This window comes from Phytophthora cinnamomi, assembly GCF_018691715.1.
Source record: "Phytophthora cinnamomi strain GKB4 chromosome Unknown Contig14, whole genome shotgun sequence".
NCBI classification, from domain to species: domain Eukaryota; phylum Oomycota; class Peronosporomycetes; order Peronosporales; family Peronosporaceae; genus Phytophthora; species Phytophthora cinnamomi.
In genome coordinates, this window is record NW_027150947.1 from 609578 (window position 1) to 630467 (window position 20890).

A 20890-nucleotide genomic window follows, 5' to 3' on the forward strand; every position below is an offset into this window, starting at 1 on the left:
CCAGCCTCCTTCGGGTGCACCATGACGCACCCCACGTTCCCGCTTTACGGCTATGAACGGTTCTTCGCCATGGACCCTGCCGCCAGCGCCAAGCTGGCTCATGTTGCGACTTTGCGCGGCGACATTCCAGGACTTCTGAAGCATTTGCCTCAAGCAGTTTTCCATGCGTTCAATCGCCACCCGAAAATGCGTGCAGCTATATTACCGGGGAGTGTGCCGCAGAAAGTCATGATCTGCCCCCCACTCGTGGATGTGTCCGAGCTCAAGAGCCTATTGACTGTGTACGAGTGCTCTCCGGACGAAGAGGAGCGCGCCGAACAAGCTCGCATTGATGCTGGGAATGATAACGCGTCTGCTTCATCTCCAATGGCGGTGCCCCAGTTGCGCTGGATGGAGTTTGTTCAAGCGGAGTGCGAGAAGCCTCTCGACCGTGAAAAGGACTTCCCCTTCTACTTGTACGTCCGCGTCGATAACTCCACAAAGACGTTCGCGCGCCTCATCCTGTTCGCGGACCACTACATGTCCGACCCAACCTCCGGCGCCGTCATCCTCCGTGAGATTCTTGAGACCGTTGTCAAGCTCAGTTCTTCTGTGCCGGTGGAGTCACCGGAGCTTCCTCTGCGCGAGTCGTTGTACGAAAGCACGCACTATGTGAATGCGTGGATGAACGTTGTGCATGAAGCGGTGTCCAAGTATGTGATGCAACCACTGATGAATTTCGACACGGACTCGTTCGTTCCAGTGCTCCCCATTCAAGCGGAAACACAGCTCGACTTCGCTGGATCGCCACCAAATCCGCCCAACCAGAGCTTCTCCTTGTTCGCACAAGGGTCTGAGGCGAGCATGAGAAGTGCTATGGCACGGTGCAAGGAAGAGCAGGTAACACTTCAAGGTGCGATCATTGCTGCGACCACCATGGCCTTCGGCCTGGCGAAGCATGGGGGCAGTCTTCACCAATGCACTGAGCCGCTGCAGCTTCGGATGGATGTCCTCGGTAACATGCGCAAGCAAGTGACACTGAACACGGTCAAGCGCGGTCTCTTTGACTCGATTCTGTCGAGCAGCAATTCCAACGAAAGCGAGACGCCAGTAGGCTTGTACTCGACCCCCGCGCACCTTGTGTTCACGAGCAGCGAAGGTGTCGACCCTCACGAAATGTCGTTCTGGGACGTCGCACGTAAAGCCGATCACGAGTGGGAGTGCGCACTGCTCGGCCACGAACTTAAAATGCAGTCCATGTTCGTCAACGAGGTGCTGAACGCAGAGAACAGCACCGATTCCGGCGTATCTGTGGCCAACTGTGCGCTCAGCGACGTCACGCTTTCGTATTTGGACTGCTCAGATGCCACCACCCTGCCATTTCCGAATGAATTGGCTCTTGGAAGCAACAACGTGACTGTGGAAGACTTGCACGTGTACAACTCGCACCCGTCGTTGAGTTCGACCAGCAAGATATTCGTGACGGCTCTGTCACACTTCAACTACACGCTGATGTACAAGTTGGAACCCGACATCGCACAGCAGCTTTTCGGCTGGCTGGTGCGCTGCACAGAGCGCATTGGCGAGTTCCGAGAGCACGATACTTTTGCTCAGGCAGCAGATCGTCTCTCAAGTGGAGCTGCGACGGTTGTTCCGATTGACGGTGCGTCCATGGCCCAGACTTTGGAAATTGCCATCGATCCTGCCACCAGATCCGCAGTCGGTGCTGACACTACAGTAAAAGTGGTTGTGGATGAGACTGCGTCGAGCGACACTCAAAACTTCCAAGAAGTTGAGTGTTAGAGGGATCGATCATAAGACCTTGGCTCTTGGAATTCTCAGGGTTTGACTGATTATACCTGAAGTATTTCAGATTAATATCATAAGTACATTCGTTAATTCACCTGCGCTGACCCCTAAGTGGTGGGATGTGGACGTACCTGGACTTCGTTTATCTGTTCATTTGGAGGTGTATCGTGATGTATTTCAGCTCACACCAAACTTATTGAGTCCAATGAAGTCACGGGCATACGCAGCTTGGCCCCAGGCATGTCGTACTGTTTGCAGGCACCAAAGAGTTGTTGGAGAGGTTTGTCCCCTAAACTCTCAGCAAGTTGGGGGTCTTCGAGGACGTCATTTACCAAGCAGTATGCCTCGTGATTACCGCTCCAGCTAACGTAGCGTGGCTCAAAACTGTCGAGGGGAACGGAGAGGTAAGGGAAATCAGAGTACCGCGACTCAAAGGACGGGACGTAGCCGTTGAGCGTGGAGACTTGAGAGGCTGGGATGTCGCTTTGCTTGGCTCGACCTCCAAAGAAGCCGCTCGGAAGATTACCGACGATGTAACGCATGTAGCTCCGGTAGAGCGACTTGAGAAGTACGAACACCACTACCATGCACGTGACGACAAGGATGATCCAGTACAGGACATCCATGAGGTTCCGTTGTGCCTCTGTAGGGTAGCCGTCGCGCAGGAACGGGAGAACAATGTGAAGGGTTTTGGCAAGAGAGTCGTACCTCGACTCCGTTTTCTCTCGGGCAACCGCGACGGCACGTTGCGTGTAGCGGTCGAATGGCCAGCCATTGTACCAGTGTCCCATCATGATAAGCGACACCAGCGCTACGATGAGTAAGTGATAGCGAGAAGCACGTGCTAGCAAGCCGTCGTATCGTGGTGGCGTTTTCCACTTGCGTAGCAAACAGTACTTGTCGACCCAGTAGTTCACAAGAAGTGACAGTCCCGTGATAAGGAGCCCAGTGGGGAGTAGTGACTTGAAGAACAGTGCGATCCCTACGGACTTGGTGATCTGGGTGTACCGCTCGGCCAACTTCCAATAAGCACCCGAATAGTACGAGTTGAGCTTTCGCTGAGTCTTGGCCTTTGGTCCGTAATACCATCTATAAAACTTTTCGAACGGACTGATAAGCTGGATCACTGGTGCCGTGATGAGGTTCGCAATGAGCAGTGCTTGGATTTGCAGCAGGTTTTCTTGCGACAAAATATCTGTGAAGTCCATGAGCAGGTAGAGCACGACGGCGCCGTTGAACCCGCGAAAGAGCAGCAGCTTATTGAGTGTAGAAAGCTGCTCTCGCTCTCTTGTCTGGTGTTGCTCCAGCTTGTCGACGTAGCTCAGTAGATGGCAACCGAAAATATCGGTCATGGCCAACGTGTACGCCAAGATGAACAACCTTCCGCGGCGTTTGCTGTCGGGCAGGTCATTGCTAATATAGGTGTCCTTTAGCCACAAGGTAAGGAAGTAGATAGCGGACATCATGCCACCCACGATACTGATCGTAAGTGCTTGTTGCAACATCCTCCATCTCCACAGCACCCCAGCACTATTCCATTGCACGGACGAAGGCTCTACCGCCTGCTCCACATGCAAGATATTTGTTCCACGGAAACGAAGCCTGTTTGGCAAACCTCTGCTGGTCCAGTCGAATTGCGTCGAGAACAAGCCCATGCGCGTTTCACGCAGACAGCGTCGCTGTGCCTCCTCCGTCTCAAACATGACAAACACAGTCCAGACGCGGTAGCTGTCCTGGCTCAACATAGCAGCAATGCGACGGCGCAAAGCATCGAGTTCTGCGTTCCAGTACGTCAAGTCGTACCCTCCGAGCCCAGCCTTCTGCTGTAGGCGACGGAGCAGCGACTGCTCCGGCGCGGCCTTACTGGGGTCGGCTGCGTTCTCCAGTGCCTGCCTAACTACGTCCAGGTCGGCCGACTCCATCTTGAGCATCTCCTCCATGTACCTCTTCCTGGCCAAGGCCGACAGCAGTCTGCTGTTGTCCACGCACACGGTGACGAACTTGACGCGCCCGAACTGCGCGAAGAAGCGCTCCCACTCGTCGGGCTCCCACGCGTTGGCGTTCGGGTCTTTAATCACCACCGAGTAGTCGGACGGAGTCTGCTCCAATGCGTCCAGGTGGGCCTTGTCCCTCGTCTGCGCGACGGCCACGGCGAGGCAGTAGACGGCCAGGATGGCCAGCCCCACCATGTCCACGTGCAGCTGGCGCATGACCAGCGGACAGTCGTTGACCGTCACGTTGCGCACCTCATACAGGGCGGCACTAGTGTCGATTGCGTCCACTTCACGCGTGCAGGCGGCCGTCCCCAGGATGCGGAAGTCCAGGTTGCGCGTCCCCAACGCGCCGGAATAGGCCGCGGACAAGAAGTAGACGATGCTGGGCGTGGACACCGCCGCCAGCGCGAAGAGCAGCAGGCTCAGCTGCAGCAGCATGCGGAAGTACAGCCCCAGGCCGATGCCGAACGCCGAGAGGTCGTCCAGCGACGTGCCCCAGACCGGGAACAGCTCGCTCTCGGCCGAGTCCTCGCCCATGTCCACGAGGCGGAAGGCGCCGCCTGCTGCCGCGTCGCGCACACGCCGCGGCAGGATCACGTCCCGCAGCCATTGCTGGGCCACCGCCACGCTGGGGCCGTCGTCGGACGCCGTCACGCTCAGCCGCGCCGCCGTGCGCGAGCGCTTCGGGGCCTCCATGGTGATAGCCAAGCTGGCATTGACACACTGGATACAGCACAGTGATATATCAGATGGATTTTGTATGTTTTTGTGCTTTTATGACGAACACACAGATGCTTTTTGTGGCATTTGATCTCAAATATTTTTTAGGTATACATAATGTGTTTATCCCTCGAACGCAGGCCTTCCGTTCGAGTAATCCCTCTAGCATTCGATATCTTGGAAGTGTTGGGCGTCGCTCGACGCAGTCTCATCCACGACCACTATTGCTGTAGTGTCAGCACCGACTGCGGATCTGGTGGCAGGATCGATGGCAATTTCCAAAGTCTGTCGGGTTCCAACTTGTACATCAGCGTGTAGTTGAAGTGTGGCAGAGCCGTCACGAATATCTTGCTGGTCGAACTCAACGATGGGTGCGAGTTGTACACGTGCAAGTCTTCCACAGTCACGTTGTAGCTTCCCAGGGTCAATTCATTCGGAAATGGCAGGGTGGTGGCATCTGAGCAGTCCAAGTACGAAAGCGTGACGTCGCTGAGTGCACGGTTGGCCACAGATAGATCAGAATCGGTGCTGTTCTCTGCGTTCAGCACCTCATTGACGAACATGGACTACACTTTAAGTTCGTAACCGAGCAGGATTCGTATCCGGTGGCTTCTCACACGCCAACTGCAAATTATTATTGTTCACAGCAGCATCTGCATGTCTACTGTTAACCTTTTAGGCTCTCTGAAGAGGAATACATTTTTTTTCTGTTGGCCACATGCTATACCACCTACCCTACCAAGTGCTTCTGAACTTGCTGGCACCCGCGGGGTGGTAGTTGGTGCACTGTTTGTAGTTGGTGCATAGCGGTTTGTGTGCGTTTTTCTTTTAGCGCGGCAAACATCCGAATATTTTTTTTCTTGAATAATATCCATGCTTACGGAGATTTTGAACCAGGGTACATGTACACCTTTTTCAGACCAAGTTCACAAAGAGCAAGGCCAAGTTCACAAGAACAAAACCAAATGCATCGAGCTTCAAATCAAATGCCAAATGCATAATCCTCAGGAAAAGAATGATCTTGTACTATGCTTTTAGGTAGGGTGACCTGAAGCACCCAGCTGAACTCGAGGGGCCCTTCAACCAGGCTAATGCTACTCCGCGGCGGAGTCCGCCTGCTTTGTGTCAGCAAAGAACCTCTTTCTCATGTGGCAGTGTTGCTACGCACGTCGCGTTACCGCGACGTTCACTTCGTTTACACGCAGCAGACCGGCGGTGACTGCTGAATCCTGGACTATACATCTTTGCATATTTTCAGGGTATATGATTAAAAAGGTTTACGGTACATGTTTTAGTGCATTTTTAATTCGAGGTTCGATGCAATTGATGTTGTTCTTTGTGGACTTGGCCTGGAAAAGTGTACAACCAAAACCGGGCTCATCTAAAACGACAAGGATCTTCCTTCAGATTGCACTTCTGCGGCGTCAGAGAAGTCGAACGTACACGGTTCGAGTTCTTCAGGTCAGCTGTTGAAAATGCACTAAATAGCAAATTATTGTACATGTACACAAAAGGTTTATCTCACGTGCTATGCGCGGCGATCTGTTCGGCACTCGTTGGTGTATCAGCTAGGCAGTCTAGCCTAGGCTTCAAGCTCTTGCGCATGGTGGCCTGCAATGCAATCCCTGCCAACTGACTTCACTGGAAGCCTTCCAGCCTGGAAGCTTCAGCAGACGAGTGCCTTTGCCGGCGAGCTTCCCACGTGCATAGACCACCGCGACAGCCATCAGCGATTTGCGCGGGGTTGCCAAGATGCGATTAATCCGCCGGTCATTCAACGCCATGAGCGCACTCCACCTCAGCCTGAGTCAAGATGGCGAGCACGCCATCCACCGGCACGCCTCGGACGCTAGTCAGCAGCAGCAGCAGCGTGCGTAGTCAGCACTGCAACCTAGGCCAGTCTGCTCGACGGGTGCGAATCATTTTCCGGGCTTGGATAAATCAGGTTTCGGGCATACAAACCCCAAGTCAAAGTAACGGGCGAGCGCAACAGCCAATCACCAGCGCGGTAGCACCTGCGGCTAGGGGATCGGGTACCACTTGCATGGGTACATTTGTGCGCCAAAGTATCCGCCGCTCGAGTCACTGCTTGATTTGCCTGCTGCCGCGCAAGTTGACCACCACCACCACTGCCACCAAGATGCTGGGAGCCAAGACCGCCGCCTTCGCTGCCGCCACGGCGCTGGCCGTCGCTCAGACTCGGGCCGAGAGCGCCGCCCACCTGCGTGTTCGCGTGCACGCCAAGGTGTCGTGCCCCAGCGGCCAGGAGAGCATCGGCGTCGTCGGCTGGAGCTCGGACGGCTGCGTTGCTTCGGGCAACGTCTGCGTTGCCAACGTCAACGGTGCCTGCCCCACGGGAGCTCACTGCGAGTGGCTCGACACTGGAGTGTACGGCTGCGCGGACGGCGCCCCCGAGTCCTCGAGCTGGACTGGCTGCTCTGGAAGCGAGCAGACTATCGGCGTCGTGGGCTGGACGCACGACGGCTGCATCAGCTCCAGCAATGTCTGTGTGGCTCAGGTGAGCAACGGCGACTGCCCCTCGGGCTCGTCGTGCCAGAAGCTGGACACGGGCGTGTACGGCTGCGTGGCCACGTCCAAGAAGCGCCACCACCACAAGTCGCACCACAAGTCGAGCACCACGTGCCCCAGCGGCCAGGAGAGCATCGGCGTCGTCGGCTGGAGCTCGGACGGATGCGTTGCTTCGGGCAACGTCTGCGTTGCCAACGTCAACGGTGCCTGCCCCACGGGAGCTCACTGCGAGTGGCTCGACACTGGTGTGTACGGCTGCGCGGACGGCGCTCCTGCCAACGGAACGTCGAGCTCTACTGGTTGCACCGGCAGCGAGCAGACGATCGGTGTTGTGGGCTGGGACCACGACGGCTGCATTGACTCGGACAACGTGTGTGTGGCTCAGGTGAGCAACGGTGACTGTCCCGAGGGTGCTTACTGCTCGAAGCTGGACACGGGCGTGTACGGCTGCGTCGCCAGCTCCAAGCGCCACCACAAGCACAAGTCGCACAAGAAGTCGACGACGACGTGCCCTAGCGGACAGGAGAGCATCGGTGTCGAGGGATGGTCGGCGGACGGCTGTGTCGCGTCTGGCAATGTGTGTGTTGCTAACGTCAACGGTGCCTGCCCCACTGGTGCCCACTGTGCGTGGCTCGACACCGGTGTGTACGGATGCAAGGACGGAGCCCCGGAGGCCTCGAGCTGGGCTGGTTGCTCTGGAAGCGAGCAGACTATTGGCGTTGTCGGCTGGGACCACGATGGCTGCATCAGCTCGAGCAATGTCTGTGTGGCTCAGGTGAGCAATGGTGACTGCCCCCAGGGCGCCTACTGCTCGAAGCTGGACACGGGTGTGTACGGTTGCGTCGCCAGCTCGAAGAAGCACCACCGTCACCACCACCACAAGTCGCACCACAAGTCGAGCACCACGTGCCCCAGCGGCCAGGAGAGCATCGGCGTCTCTGGCTGGAGCTCGGACGGCTGCGTTACTTCGGGCAACGTCTGCGTTGCCAACGTCAACGGTGACTGCCCCACGGGAGCTCACTGCGAGTGGCTCGACACTGGTGTGTACGGCTGCGCGGACGGTGCCCCTGCCAACGGAACGTCGAGCTCGACTGGCTGCACCGGCAGCGAGCAGACGATCGGTGTTGTGGGCTGGGACCACGACGGCTGCATTGACTCGGACAACGTGTGTGTGGCTCAGGTGAGCAACGGTGACTGTCCCGAGGGTGCTTACTGCTCGAAGCTGGACACGGGCGTGTACGGCTGCGTCGCCAGCTCGAAGCACTAAGCGCTATCAGCCTCCAGTTTTTGGCGGGTAAAGGCTAAAGGGCATTCGTTATGATGACCTTGAGTCGTTTTGTAACTACGACGGCGCCGACCGGTGCCTTTTGTTCTGTATAGGATCTGTAAGCAGACAATACAAAACACCATTTCCATCGTTGTCAGCAGGAATTGCTTCGCCTCTCATTGCCAACTAACAGTTCATTGCAGAGACTGAGCGAGAAAAGTGGTGTTTATTAGGTGAAGACATGGGGTCCTACACGAAAGTAAAATGCCGCTATCGAATATTCAGGAGACGTGACGCAGTTCTGTGAAGCGCGTTCATATTCCATTTTTTCCAGACACTTGACGATGTTTCGGGCACGGTCCGTCAGACTTCTTCGAGATGGCCTTGGCGAAGTTTTCACAGCTAGCGACACCCAGCTCGCACGAGTTGCTGTACGTGACGCCATCGGTTCCGCACACAGGGTCGTAGTCGTCGGGGCAAACTTGGCTGCAGAGGTTAGTGCTGCCGGTGGAAGACCCCGAGAGGCTGCCAGAGCTGGAGGAACCAGCACCAGGGGTATTGTAGCCTGGCTCCCCGGGGAACACTTCTGGACCAATGCCCATGAATAGAGCGGGGTTGGCTGTGGAGATGGATGTAACGGGGCCTGGGAGCTGGTTTTTAGGGTTGATCTTGGCGAGGGTGGAGGGGTCAACGGTGATGGTTTCCGAGGCGGTGGAGGAGCCGACGACCACGAGGGCGGCAAGCACGACTACGGCTGCGAACTTCATGGCGATCGTGCAGGTGAAGTGGTTTGCTGTTCTTTAGAATTTGGAGAATGAATCGCAGGCAAGGCAATTGCTTCCAGAACTCGAACGGAGTTGTCGGAATGCAGTCGCATATGGAATCCAGAAGCCGATCCCCATCGCTCTGCTAATGCGCTCATGATTATCTGCGTGATTGGGAGAGTGTGTTGATACGAGTCGTATCAACACACTCTCCCAATCGGTTTGCCCCGACGACTACGACCCTGTGTGCGGAACCGATGGCGTCACGTACAGCAACTCGTGCGAGCTGGGTGTCGCTAGCTGTGAAAACTTCGCCAAGGCCATCTCGAATGTATCATACGACCGAAGAATTTGCAGTTTCAGTCTCCTCTCTTTTTCTCGCGTGTGTTACGACTATTTGCTTACCAATTGCTTACCATTTTATGGGGGCAATAATGCCGAGTTAAAATAACTGTTTCCAGCAAGAAAGTACAGTAAGACACGAGGTCGTGTACTTGTACAGTAACGTGTTGCGATTGCCTGATACTTTGCGTAATACATTATATGTTTTCGTAGCAGTGTGTTGCGATTGTCTGATACTTTGCGTAATCCAGTATATGATTTCGCAGCGTGCTGTATTAGGCCCTGGTTTCTCCGCAGGTGTCTGGGTCTGGGGATTTATGCAAACGGTTTTGCCGTTTCTCCCTCAACGGGCCATTGATTCTCACCCCTTTTGGGGATTTTATTCTCCGACAGACACCGATTACTAGAGAATCACATTACATTACACTTTAGATTCTCAAGGTTCCTAGCTACTGTGCCTAACATGCTATATCTGAGCTCCAATTAAGTTGCACTGTATAATATTAACTTGCGCTTCAACAAATAAATTACGGCCGGGTGCCCATAAATTACCTATCCAGTTGGGGAGGGACGGGCATACATACCATACAAAAATAGGCAGACGGCCATGAACGAAAGAAGAAGACGCTGCTGCACTTGTTCGGCTGCAGGCGATTCTCGCAGCGAGGTTCCGCCCGATCTGCCCAACATGATAAGCAGCATGCCTCTGTCGCGCGCGCTGTAGCGCCAAGCACCTTCAGCGTTGCGCACCCGCTGCACCACGGCGCCCACTGCAGACGTCGTTGTTGAGGTTTGCTGCGATCCTGGCTGGCATCAGCGAGGCTGGGGGCGGTATCTGCCACGCTGACACTAGAGCCCAGCTGAGGGACTAGGCATCAGTTGGGCTGCACCTAGCAACTATCCTACTAAGCCTTCCAATGCCTCAGCCAGCTGTGGAAACAGAATTGAAGGGATAAAATCCCCACTCCCAGCAAGTGGTGTATTTGTCAGGATCAGTCATTGGTGTCTACTGTACAGTATCACGTAAATTACGTTACGTAATAAGTTTGAATCGTACAGTGTACATGTTTTATAAGGCCCTGGTTTCTCCGTCGGTGGATCTGGGGATATTTGAAGTGGTAATTCTCCGACATAATTCTTCGATTGCATAGCCCTAGTTAGTCAATAGTCAAGACAGCCAAAGCTTGAAACCCAAAACATTTTTTTACTAAAAAAATACCGAAAAGACATATGGAGCTAACTGGGACGCTGTCCGCGTAATTTACTCATGCGTAAAAATCCCGAAAATTATCCAACGAGCTCTAGATTAGTAAATCCCACTTGCTCAGGAACCTTGCGTTAGAGCTTCCCAATTTAACTAGTATCTATCGATGAAGGAAACTAAAAATACTGCAGTACAATTTGGATGAGCATTGTACATCGAATAACTTGTAGTGCAGGTTTATACCGTTGCTACACCGTTTTCTTGCGCTCTACATATTGTTGTTGTTGTGTATTGTCAATAGTCACTGTTTTTTTTTCAGTGTGCTGCCAAGAGCAACGAGCCAAGCGGAAGATGAAGCGCTCGGTAGGTGCCGCGACAACACGATGACGCTTCGACTTCGTGGTGTGTATCTTCGAACAGAGCTGCGTGTGCAACGTACGCACACCATTTCCAGTCGAAACTACAGTATTAGGACAGCCTCCTCTATGGTCAAAACTAATTTTGGTTTGGATGAAAACAGACAATACAGGCCGTAAATTACGGTGGCATTGAAAATACCTACTTTATATTTACAAAAATAAAACATTACTCCCTTGCAAACTACATGTACTGTATGTAATGCGTAAGTGTAAATTACTGGAACCCCAGCACAGTAACAATGTGGAGCTTTGTGTTTTGCTGCACTCTTGGTGACTTGCAACAAAGGTTAGTATCCATGCGCCGTGCGTCAGTCCAAACCTGCTCGGTAAGATTTGGCTACTGCTACACCTTGGAATCACCGATGTTCAAGCCTGCTCCGTGGCAACAACTCACTCCTCTTGAGGAGTGGTGCTGTTGGGATGAGGAAATTCTCTCTGGGAACCCTTGCCCCGCAGGATGGCGCTGCGAACACGGCCGTGTGGCATCCAGAAACGAACGTCTGGCCCCGTCTCAACATACATGTACTGTACATGTACGTATTTTCCCGATGTGTCTCATGCATGCTGTGTTTACACTTGGTTGCTACGTACAGAATTTGTCGTCGGTCGACAGCACAACAACACGCTACTGTACATGTACAGTACTGTACTGGCAACAATGTTAGGGAATGTTGATGAGTAGCAGCGCCGCAAACTCGATCGTAGCTATACAATTTTAAAAGACTGTAATTCCATCCATAACGTAGTACGTGTACACCTTGAGACTTTACTTGACTGTATCCGTAGCTCTCTTGCGAATATATTTTTCTGTTCGACGCGCTTGTTGCTTCGGTGCAATCTGGGCTGCCAGCTGATCCAACGGAGAGTGACAACCGCACGAGAGGCAGTTCGATTATTCTTTAGGTGCATAAACAGTTTATGCAATGGACTCCATTATGGCAGTACATGTATGAGAAAGTGTCATAAACATCATACTGTATTATCCCTAATGACACAATAAAATGCGGCTCAGCACAAACCGGGAAGGGGCGACTAAGAGCGTGTTCGCTACGCAGCTGGAGATGGAGATGGCCCTGAAAGCAAAAATATATTGAGTTGTGATTGGTCAAAATAGCTCGTGTCACAACAACAGAACTGGATATATTCGCCGTTTTTGTCTCAAGTGGAGACGGATACGTGTCCACGAAGAGCACTCTGTGCGCGCACGACTCGGTAAATTGTGATTGGCTAATGTTGGTGTTCATCTCCAGCAGTGTACTAGTAGCAAACAAGCTGGAGCTAGAGACGCGTTCTCACTGCGACTATCTCCATCTCCAGCTGCGTAGCGAACACGCTCTAAGGCGAGCGGTTGCGAGGAGCGTAGCCGCAGCGAACCTGCGCGGGGTGCCCGCGCAGCAGGGCCGCGCGGTATTTGCGTAGGCGGGCCCAGCGACAAGCATTCCAGCGAGCCGCGCATTGCACTCGCCAGGACATGTTATCTTTGTAGCGGTGCCCAGCCAAGCGGAGCGCGGTAACCATGACATCCATCCCCATGCGACATTTTCGTACACAAGGAAATTGTATGGAAATTGTGCTGTTCATGCGTTGTTGTGGTTATTACCCGCGATTTGTTGTGCTGGCCAGACTCTCTCGGAGTTTATGATAAACTCCTCCTCCCCACGATCGCGACAATCCTCAGGATAAACAAATGGATAGCCTAGGGTACCTCCGCGTTCAATGAACGCCGTTCATTGAGGTCTATGCGGACACACCCAGGTCGGATGGGGAGCGAGGCAACCGCAAGCGTGGAGCCCATTCTCCATTTTGCGAAGAACTGCAAGCTGCACCCCGGAAATCCGTGAATCGACACGCAAAAATGAAGTTCACTGCTGGTCTTCTGTTCGCTGCCATCGCCGTCGCTGGCGTCTCGGCTGAGTCCTCCAAGACCCAGACCGTGGATCCGTCTACGCTGACCCACGTGGACCCCTCCACGATCACTGGTCTCGGCCCCGCCGTCCCCGGCAACAACCCCAAGGTCAAGAAGGGGATGGAGGATCTGGCCGGATCTCACGACAACTACCTCACCATCGACCCCAAGACGCTGCCGACCGGGAACCCCGCTAACATTATTGGCCTGGGCCCCGCTTTGCGTCCTGGCATGCCCGGATACGGTCAGAACGCCCAGTTCAACAAGGCCTGGGCGGACTACCTCGCCAAGGAGGGCAAGGAGGAGGGCAAGGACGGCAAGGACGGCAAGGACGGCAAGCAGACCGGCTCTGGTAACTACTACACTGTTGACCCCAAGACGCTAGAGACTCAGGACCCTGCGTACCTTCAGGGTCCTGGCCCTCAGCAGCAGGGCCGCGCTCTGGAGGAATCTACCACCACCACGTTTCACCCCGAGTCGAACCCGACGACGATTGATCCTGCAATGCTCGGTGGTCTTGGCCCGCAGACTCCCGCTGGTGACAACCCCAAGCTGAAGAAGGCCATGGAGCAATTTTCTCACGACGGCTCTAGCAACTACCTCACTATCGACCCCAAGACGCTGCCGATCGGGAACCCCGCTAACATTGGTGGCCTGGGCCCCGCTGTGCTGCCCGGTATGCCTGGCTATGGCAAGAACGAGAAGGCCAACAAGGCATGGAAGGAGTACCTCGCGAAGGAGGGCGCCTCCCAGAGCAGCAGCTCTGGTAGCGTCGGTTCTAACTGCGCCCAGGTCTGCCCCGAGGTGTACCAGCCTGTGTGCGGCTCTGACGACGTTACGTACAGCAACTCGTGCTTCCTTGGCATCGCCAGTTGCAACAACCCTGAGAAGCACATCACGAAGGCCTCGGACGATGCTTGCTCCACCAAGACCACTCAGCAGTCCTAGACTAAGTAACTCGAGTTTTCACTCGCTTCGCTAAACAATCGGCGAGATGATAGATCCCACTATTGAGCTAAGGATCAATACAATGCAGTCAGCATGAAATATTCTCAGAGGTTTTGCAGTAAGACCACCAGCCGTAAACGAAATTGAGCATTGAGCATTGAGCATTAACTTAGCAAACGACAAACTACTTTTCTGGGTAGGTGCTCACTGATCACGTACTATTGAAGTATTACTTACTACAAGGAATACTGACTGTCCATACCGTAGTTCATATACGTACACGTGTATGCAGTACGAAAACGTAAATTAGTAGATTCCCATCAATCACCACGACTTGCATCTCCTCGACGCCATCACCAGGGTTTCGCTCATCCACCTTTGCACTCGAGTAGGGTGGTAGATGAACTCAGCGAGCTCCTTTCGGAGCCGGTCGCCTCGCAGCGAGCGTACGAGTAGCGGAGTTGCTGTTGGTTAGGCATCAAGTGAAATAGGAACTGGTGGTGGAGCTGACGTTCACGACCCTGGTGCACGTGATCAAGGGACCAGCGAGATCGACGGTCGTTAAGGATACTCGTCGTCGTTGTAATATCGTACCAGTCACTTTGTCAAAGTGTTTCGTCACAACGACTCGGACCAACTCGTTCTGAACGTGCGTTTCCATACAATGCGCGTGGGATGTTGCTCCAGCAGCGAAATAGCCCAAGGCTGCTCGCTGACCCCCCCCCCCTGCGTTCATTATGATCAAATCACGCGCCCACTCGTATTGGGAAAGGATTGACCATTGTGCTCGTTCAGGATATTGTTTGAGAAGCTGAAAAACGTCTTGGCTGCGCGAGAACGAGTTCCAGTCAAGGCCGCTGAGAAAAGCATACCGTGTAGTTCGTAGTTGATCGATGTTTTCCTGTACGAGTTGGAGCCCATTCGAACTTGGACGCTTGCTTCCAGTTGACTTTCTCCTGAAACTTCTCCAGTAATGACAAAGCTCACGGTCCATTACCCACAGCCAAGTCCTATTCACACGACCAGGGTGTTGGCGCAGCACCGGCAAAACCCATTTCTGATCGCTCGCTCTTGATGAGCAGCAATACTGGTTTGTTGCGTACAACTCTTTCCACTTCAACTTCGCGATGAACTTTTTCACCCTTGTCGGGTCGATGTGCTTCAGTACCAAATGGAGTGCCCAGGGTATGTGTGGACAGTGCCCACCCATACCCGGATAGAAACATCCACGTTCATGGTTCTTCTTGACCAAGGGCAATATCCAATGCCAAGACGACTCGGTCCGGATATTCGCGGAGCATGGAGCCTGCCCACCGTTTCGAGGACAGTGAGAGCCAATCCACTTGGTCCAGTCGCTCCTTCAAGTACTTAAAAGCCTACAAAAACCTTTGGAACGCTTTCCAGTCGACAACATCGGGGCATAGCTCCGTCAGCTTCCGATCCCAAGGCTGCCGAGCAATCACGGCCCAGGCCTCCCTCGACACCACGTCCCACGAGACTTCGTCCCGGGTGGGCCATGAGCGCGTCTAGGGCCCAGTCGTGGCTCGATAGTTTGCGCCAATCTGCTCTGTCCAGGTGCTTCTTGACTAGTAGCTCGAAGGCATACTCGCGGTCGGACAGCACGGACCAATCCACGCACTGCGGGGTCGCGTCCATCAGGGGTTGAGCCCAATCGCGCCCTACGATCTCCGTCCAGGCACTGCGGGTGGGGCGCAGTAGGAAGGACAACGTCTCTCTGTAGCGACTGACTAGTTTGTGGTGAGCGTCAGGTGGGCCACAACCTTATCCTCGAGCTCGGTGCAGAGCACGACTTGGTCTCAGCACACGCACTCCAAGTTCCGCTGCAACAGCCCGTAGACGCTGGGGCAGCGCGAGAGCACGTACCAATTGACCAACTCGCGCCGGGCCGTGAGCTGGCGCAGCAGCCACGGCTCGAAGGGCTCAGGCCTTGGCCTTCATCTTCTATTGCAGCTTCAACATGAGGGTTCGATAGCATTCGCCACGTTAGTACGGGTAGTACTAATGGTTTAATACTTCTTTTAGTACTAAGCATAGCTTCCATGCCACTACTGTTCAGGGTTCGATAGTACTAGCGATTTGGGTGTGTTAGTACTACAATAGTACTAAGTTTTGTTCTGGTGACAAATAAAAATATTTTATCTCTACTAACCAAGAGCTGCGCGCAACGTTAGAGCAACATAAGTAATCATAACGGTATCTCCGTAGGCTTCATTGCGCTAACATAAGAGCACAAAACTTGCTGATCAAATCCATAACTATTTTTTTTCGCACAGTTCCGGACCACCTATATTACACTATGCTGTACTGCGCCTCTTGAGCCACATTCGAGCACTACCTCTGTACGTTGTCGCGACAACGTCTTCGAAGACCACCAGTTTCTGTGTTGGTGAATCATCGTTTTGTCCGTTTTCTCTTTAGCTACCACGTGCTGTCGCGGTGCCCGAGCTCGTAGTTCTTTTGCTTGCGAATAATCTTAGGCCTCCCGCCCGAGTCTCCGACCCTTCCGTTCTCCAGGGGTCACAGCAAAATTTGTTTAGACTTGTGACGCGAGCACTGCGTCAAATCGAGCGCGACCGGTGACGTTCGATCTGCCCTGAGTTAGTTAGGCGATCGACCTCCCCACCCTCATTCTCGCCAACTCACCGAACACATTCACTTGTTTAAATTCTACTACTAGTATATACATACATTTTTTATTGGAACTTCCAATTTGGAAGGGACTGTTCGTGGTCCGGAGCTATAGGGTGTGGGGCACTTACTGCAGTATATTTGAGGGAAGGGTACAATTTCCATCACTATACGGGAAGCAATGGGATCTGATATCAATGATATCAATTGGGGGGGGGGGGGTATCACAGTGATATCGTATCGCTGCCAGTGGTTCACTGGTAGCCTAAGCCGCTCAAAATTAAACATTAGTCGGCTAGGCGATCGCTTCAACCTGCGGATTGCGCTCAACTCAACTGAAGCGAGATTAATCGTGCGCGATGCAGGAAGGGTGCAGACTGCACCGCTGCTTGAGTCAAGCCTTGACTTGAACCGCTTGGGTTCAACTCAGGCCAAGGCCACTCCACTCAACTCCATGCCGCGGGAGGAATCTTTTCAAAGAGTCGCAAGGCCGACAGGAAGAGGCGCAAGGAGATCCACGAGTCGAGGCGCGACGGCCACTCGATTCGAGGGATATCCATCCCTCTGCTCCCCGCCCAGCATCTTGTCCAGGGCCCTTCGCTTCGCTTTGCCGCCGTTGCAGTCATTCCCCAATTTGCTCCGGCGCCTTCAAGTCAAGTCGACCAAGTGACCAAGTCGCGTCAAGATGCTGCCGGCGAAGCTCCTGCTCGCCACCGTCTCGCTGGGGCTGGCGGTGACAACTCCCGCCGTCTCCGGGTCAAGCCTTCGTGTCCGGGTCCACACGAAAACGAGCTGCGGTGCAGGCCAGCAGAGCATTGGTGTCGCTGGCTGGAGCTCGGACGGATGCGTGGCCACCGGCAACGTGTGCGTGGCCAACACGTACGGCGACTGCCCCAGTGGTGCCCACTGCGAGTGGCTCGACACGGGTGTGTACGGATGCAAGGACGGCGCCGAGGAATCGACCCCGTGGGAAGGCTGCAGCGGCAGCGAGCAGACAATCGGTGTTGTCGGCTGGGACCACGACGGCTGCATCGACTCGGACAACGTGTGCGTCGCCCAGGTGAGCAACGGTGACTGTCCCGCTGGAGCGTACTGCTCGAAGTTGGACACGGGTGTGTACGGCTGCGTGGCCAGCTCGAAGAAGCACCAGAAGAAGACGAACCAGAAGGTGTCGTGCCCCAGCGGCCAGCAGAGCATTGGTGTCGCTGGTTGGAGCTCGGACGGATGTGTGGCCACCGGTAACGTGTGCGTGGCCAACACGTACGGCAACTGCCCCAGTGGTGCCCACTGCGAGTGGCTCGATACGGGTGTGTACGGATGCAAGGACGGCGCCGAGGAATCGACCCCGTGGGAAGGCTGCAGCGGCAGCGAGCAGACAATCGGTGTTGTCGGCTGGGACCACGACGGCTGCATCGACTCGGACAACGTGTGCGTCGCCCAGGTGAGCAACGGTGACTGTCCCGCTGGAGCGTACTGCTCGAAGTTGGACACGGGTGTGTACGGCTGCGTGGCCAGCTCGAAGAAGCACCAGAAGAAGACGAACCAGAAGGTGTCGTGCCCCAGCGGCCAGCAGAGCATTGGTGTCGCTGGCTGGAGCTCGGACGGATGTGTGGCCACCGGTAACGTGTGCGTGGCCAACACGTACGGCAACTGCCCCAGTGGTGCCCACTGCGAGTGGCTCGACACGGGTGTGTACGGATGCAAGGACGGCGCCGAGGAATCGACCCCGTGGGAAGGCTGCAGCGGCAGCGAGCAGACAATCGGTGTTGTCGGCTGGGACCACGACGGCTGCATCGACTCGGACAACGTGTGCGTCGCCCAGGTGAGCAACGGTGACTGTCCCGCTGGAGCGTACTGCTCGAAGTTGGACACGGGTGTGTACGGTTGTGTGGCCAGCTCGAAGTAGCTTCACTCGAAGAAGTGCCGGCAGTGGTTGTTGTGGCTGTTATGAAGTCTCGCCTGGTGTCAAGCTTTGGCGATTGTACTTAGGCTGCGGGGTCGTCTGAACCCTGCTTCTTTTGCATGTCGATCACAAGGAGAGCTGGTTGAGGATGGTAGGTAGCCAGTCATTAACGATGCATACATGTACATGTTCGTTCTTGTACGAGATTTCTGTTTGCAGAACTGTTCAATTTCTAAACTACGTACCATCAGGGGCTCGTAGTAACGGCAATAGATAGTGTATATAAATGGAATACATTGCTATTATTTATAATATCGACAGATTTGAACTGATATTATTTGATAGTACAAGTAATAACTTGACCAATGTATGATGTCTGCGTTACTGCGCATCCCTGACCACCGTACTTCGAAGTAAACGGCCTCTCAAGTGGGACAAAGTTTGCGTACGTTGCTAGTTATCATTCGTGTCACTTGCTACCATGACACTCGCTGTTCTCTTTCCTACCGGTAGCTACCTGCCGTGAATGAACTACTAAAGATTAAAGACCTGCTACTTACTTGACGTTGGAGTAACTCTGGCGTGAGCTCACCGAAACCTTCTCGTCCATGATTTCGTTGCCAAGGTGGTCGAGTTCGGGCGAGGATGACATGCCCATGTTCATCTTGCGCATGATGATAATGAAGAAGACGAAGTTGATGACGCTGACCGCGCCCACCGTGAAGAACATGTTCTCGAGGTGGTCCTCGTTCAGGTTGTCTGACGGGAGCGACTTGGAGAACATGATGGTGAAGACCGAGGTCAGGATGCTGCCCATAGAGCTCATGAACAGGATGACGGCCTGCGCCATGGACTTGAGCGACAAGGGCACCGACGAGTACACGAGATCGTAGGACGTCACGTTGATCAGACACTCAGCGAGAGCGATGAAAACGTAGTTGGGGATGGCGGCGGCCCACGAAATGTTGTTCATGGGCTCCGAGCTGCCACCGTCCAGGATCGGGTCTCCGTTCTCGTCCTTCAGGGCACCGGCGTTACGGCGGATGACCTCAAAAATGCCGGCCCAGAAGATGCCGACGACAGCGATGACGAGGCCAGTTGCAGACTTGCCGAACTGGCTGGGGGACTTGCCGGCCCACTTGGTGTACATCGGGTAGACGAAGGAGTCGAGGATCGGGATGCAGATGACAATCACAATGGGGTCGAACACACCGAGCATGGCGCCTGGGATCTGCGAGCTGTTTGGGTCACTCGTGTTCAGACGCAGGTCGCATTGCTGCGTGATCGACTGGAAGTTGGCGTCCGTTTGGTCGTAGGCGCACTGCCAGATAATGGTGAACGCGGCGTACGGAAGCACGCGAACCAGTTTCTTGTATCCCTCAACGCGCTCGTCGTCAAAAGTACCGCCCAAGCTGCTCTTGGACACGTCCAGGAAGGACTGGTCCTGACCGGCGTACACCCAGCCCACAATACCGGCGAGCACCAACACAGCGGCGACGTACGAAAGGATGTTTCCCGTGTTTCCCTTGTCGACAGTGAAGGCGGAGATCACGTTAACGACCAGCGCAGCCAAGAAGCTCAACGTGGCGGACACGAGGATGAAGCCGCTGCGGGTCTGCTTGGCGTTCGCCCAGCCGAGCTTGCACATCATCGAGATCGAGCGGTCGTTCGGCGGCATGAAGACGTAGCGAGGGTAGCCCACGCACAGCATCGCGATGGCGAACAGCATCACCACGGCGCAGATCATGTACGTGGCGAAGTAGCCGTACTCGGCGGGGATCTGGGCCGAGCCATCCACGCACAGCACCGACAGGTAGCCGTACGAGAAGCCAGCACCGACGTTGATGCAGAAATAAAAGTACGAGAAGTACGTCTCCTTCTGGTGGACTTCGCTGGGGTCGTGCGGGTCGAACTGGTCGGCACCGAGCGTGATCACGTTGGACTTGATGCAACCGGTACCCACTCCAATACCAATGAACAGACCGATGACGAAGATCGGGTTCACGGCAGCCGAGTTGGTCATGATCGTCGGGTAGGCGGCGATAGCGACGAGGAAGTCGCCGACGCAGTACCAGATGCCGAACGTCAGGATGGTGCGGAAGCGACCCCACCGCTCGTCGGCCATATAGGCGCCGAACAACGGGGTCAGGTAGCAGATGGACGTCCAAGTACTCTTGAGGGCACTAGCGGAGACCAGGCTCCAGCCGATCTCCTGCATGAAGTTTTTAAGGCCCTGGTTGATGCCGTAGTAGCTGAGACGCTCGGCCAGCTCCATCATGAGGATGAAGAGGCAGACCTCGAACAGGATGCTCTTGTACTTGCGAGGACGCGCCTCCCACACAGTCTGGACGGTCTCGTAGGGCACGGCGGGGGAGCCCATGGGCGACTTGATGGCGACGCCCATGGCGGTTGTCTGGGTCGTGCGGGGCACTGCGCAGCGGAAGCGAAATTGGGAAA

General features: G+C 54.6%; 5 protein-coding genes across 5 annotated transcripts; 2 read left to right on the forward strand and 3 right to left on the reverse strand.

Annotated features, from left to right (window-relative positions):
• Positions 1–1832: 1832 nt before the first annotated feature.
• Positions 1833–4478, reverse strand: IUM83_01119 (uncharacterized protein; the record flags this gene model as incomplete). The annotated part of the gene is made up of 3 exons (XM_067924950.1): positions 1833–1838; positions 1920–1934; positions 2004–4478. 3 exons carry the CDS (start codon positions 4476–4478, stop codon positions 1833–1835), a joined length of 2496 nt encoding a protein of 831 aa, XP_067797299.1.
• A 2164-nt stretch (positions 4479–6642) lies between these two features.
• On the forward strand, positions 6643–8298 carry IUM83_01120 (uncharacterized protein; the record flags this gene model as incomplete). Its single annotated transcript, XM_067924951.1, has 3 exons — positions 6643–6783; positions 7351–7416; positions 8212–8298. The coding sequence occupies 3 exons, from the start codon at positions 6643–6645 to the stop codon at positions 8296–8298; spliced, it is 294 nt and encodes a 97-aa protein (XP_067797555.1).
• A 314-nt stretch (positions 8299–8612) lies between these two features.
• Positions 8613–9065, reverse strand: IUM83_01121 (protease inhibitor Epi7; the record flags this gene model as incomplete). Its single annotated transcript, XM_067924952.1, has 1 exon — positions 8613–9065. One exon carries the CDS (start codon positions 9063–9065, stop codon positions 8613–8615), a length of 453 nt encoding a protein of 150 aa, XP_067797233.1.
• A 3817-nt stretch (positions 9066–12882) lies between these two features.
• Positions 12883–13881, forward strand: IUM83_01122 (Elastase inhibitor; the record flags this gene model as incomplete). The annotated part of the gene is made up of 1 exon (XM_067924953.1): positions 12883–13881. The coding sequence occupies one exon, from the start codon at positions 12883–12885 to the stop codon at positions 13879–13881; it is 999 nt and encodes a 332-aa protein (XP_067797306.1).
• Positions 13882–18989: 5108 nt separating this feature from the next.
• IUM83_01123 (Proton-dependent Oligopeptide transporter (POT) Family) lies at positions 18990–20837 on the reverse strand (the record flags this gene model as incomplete). The annotated part of the gene is made up of 2 exons (XM_067924954.1): positions 18990–19242; positions 19309–20837. 2 exons carry the CDS (start codon positions 20835–20837, stop codon positions 18990–18992), a joined length of 1782 nt encoding a protein of 593 aa, XP_067797307.1.
• Between the last annotated feature and the right edge of the window lie 53 nt (positions 20838–20890).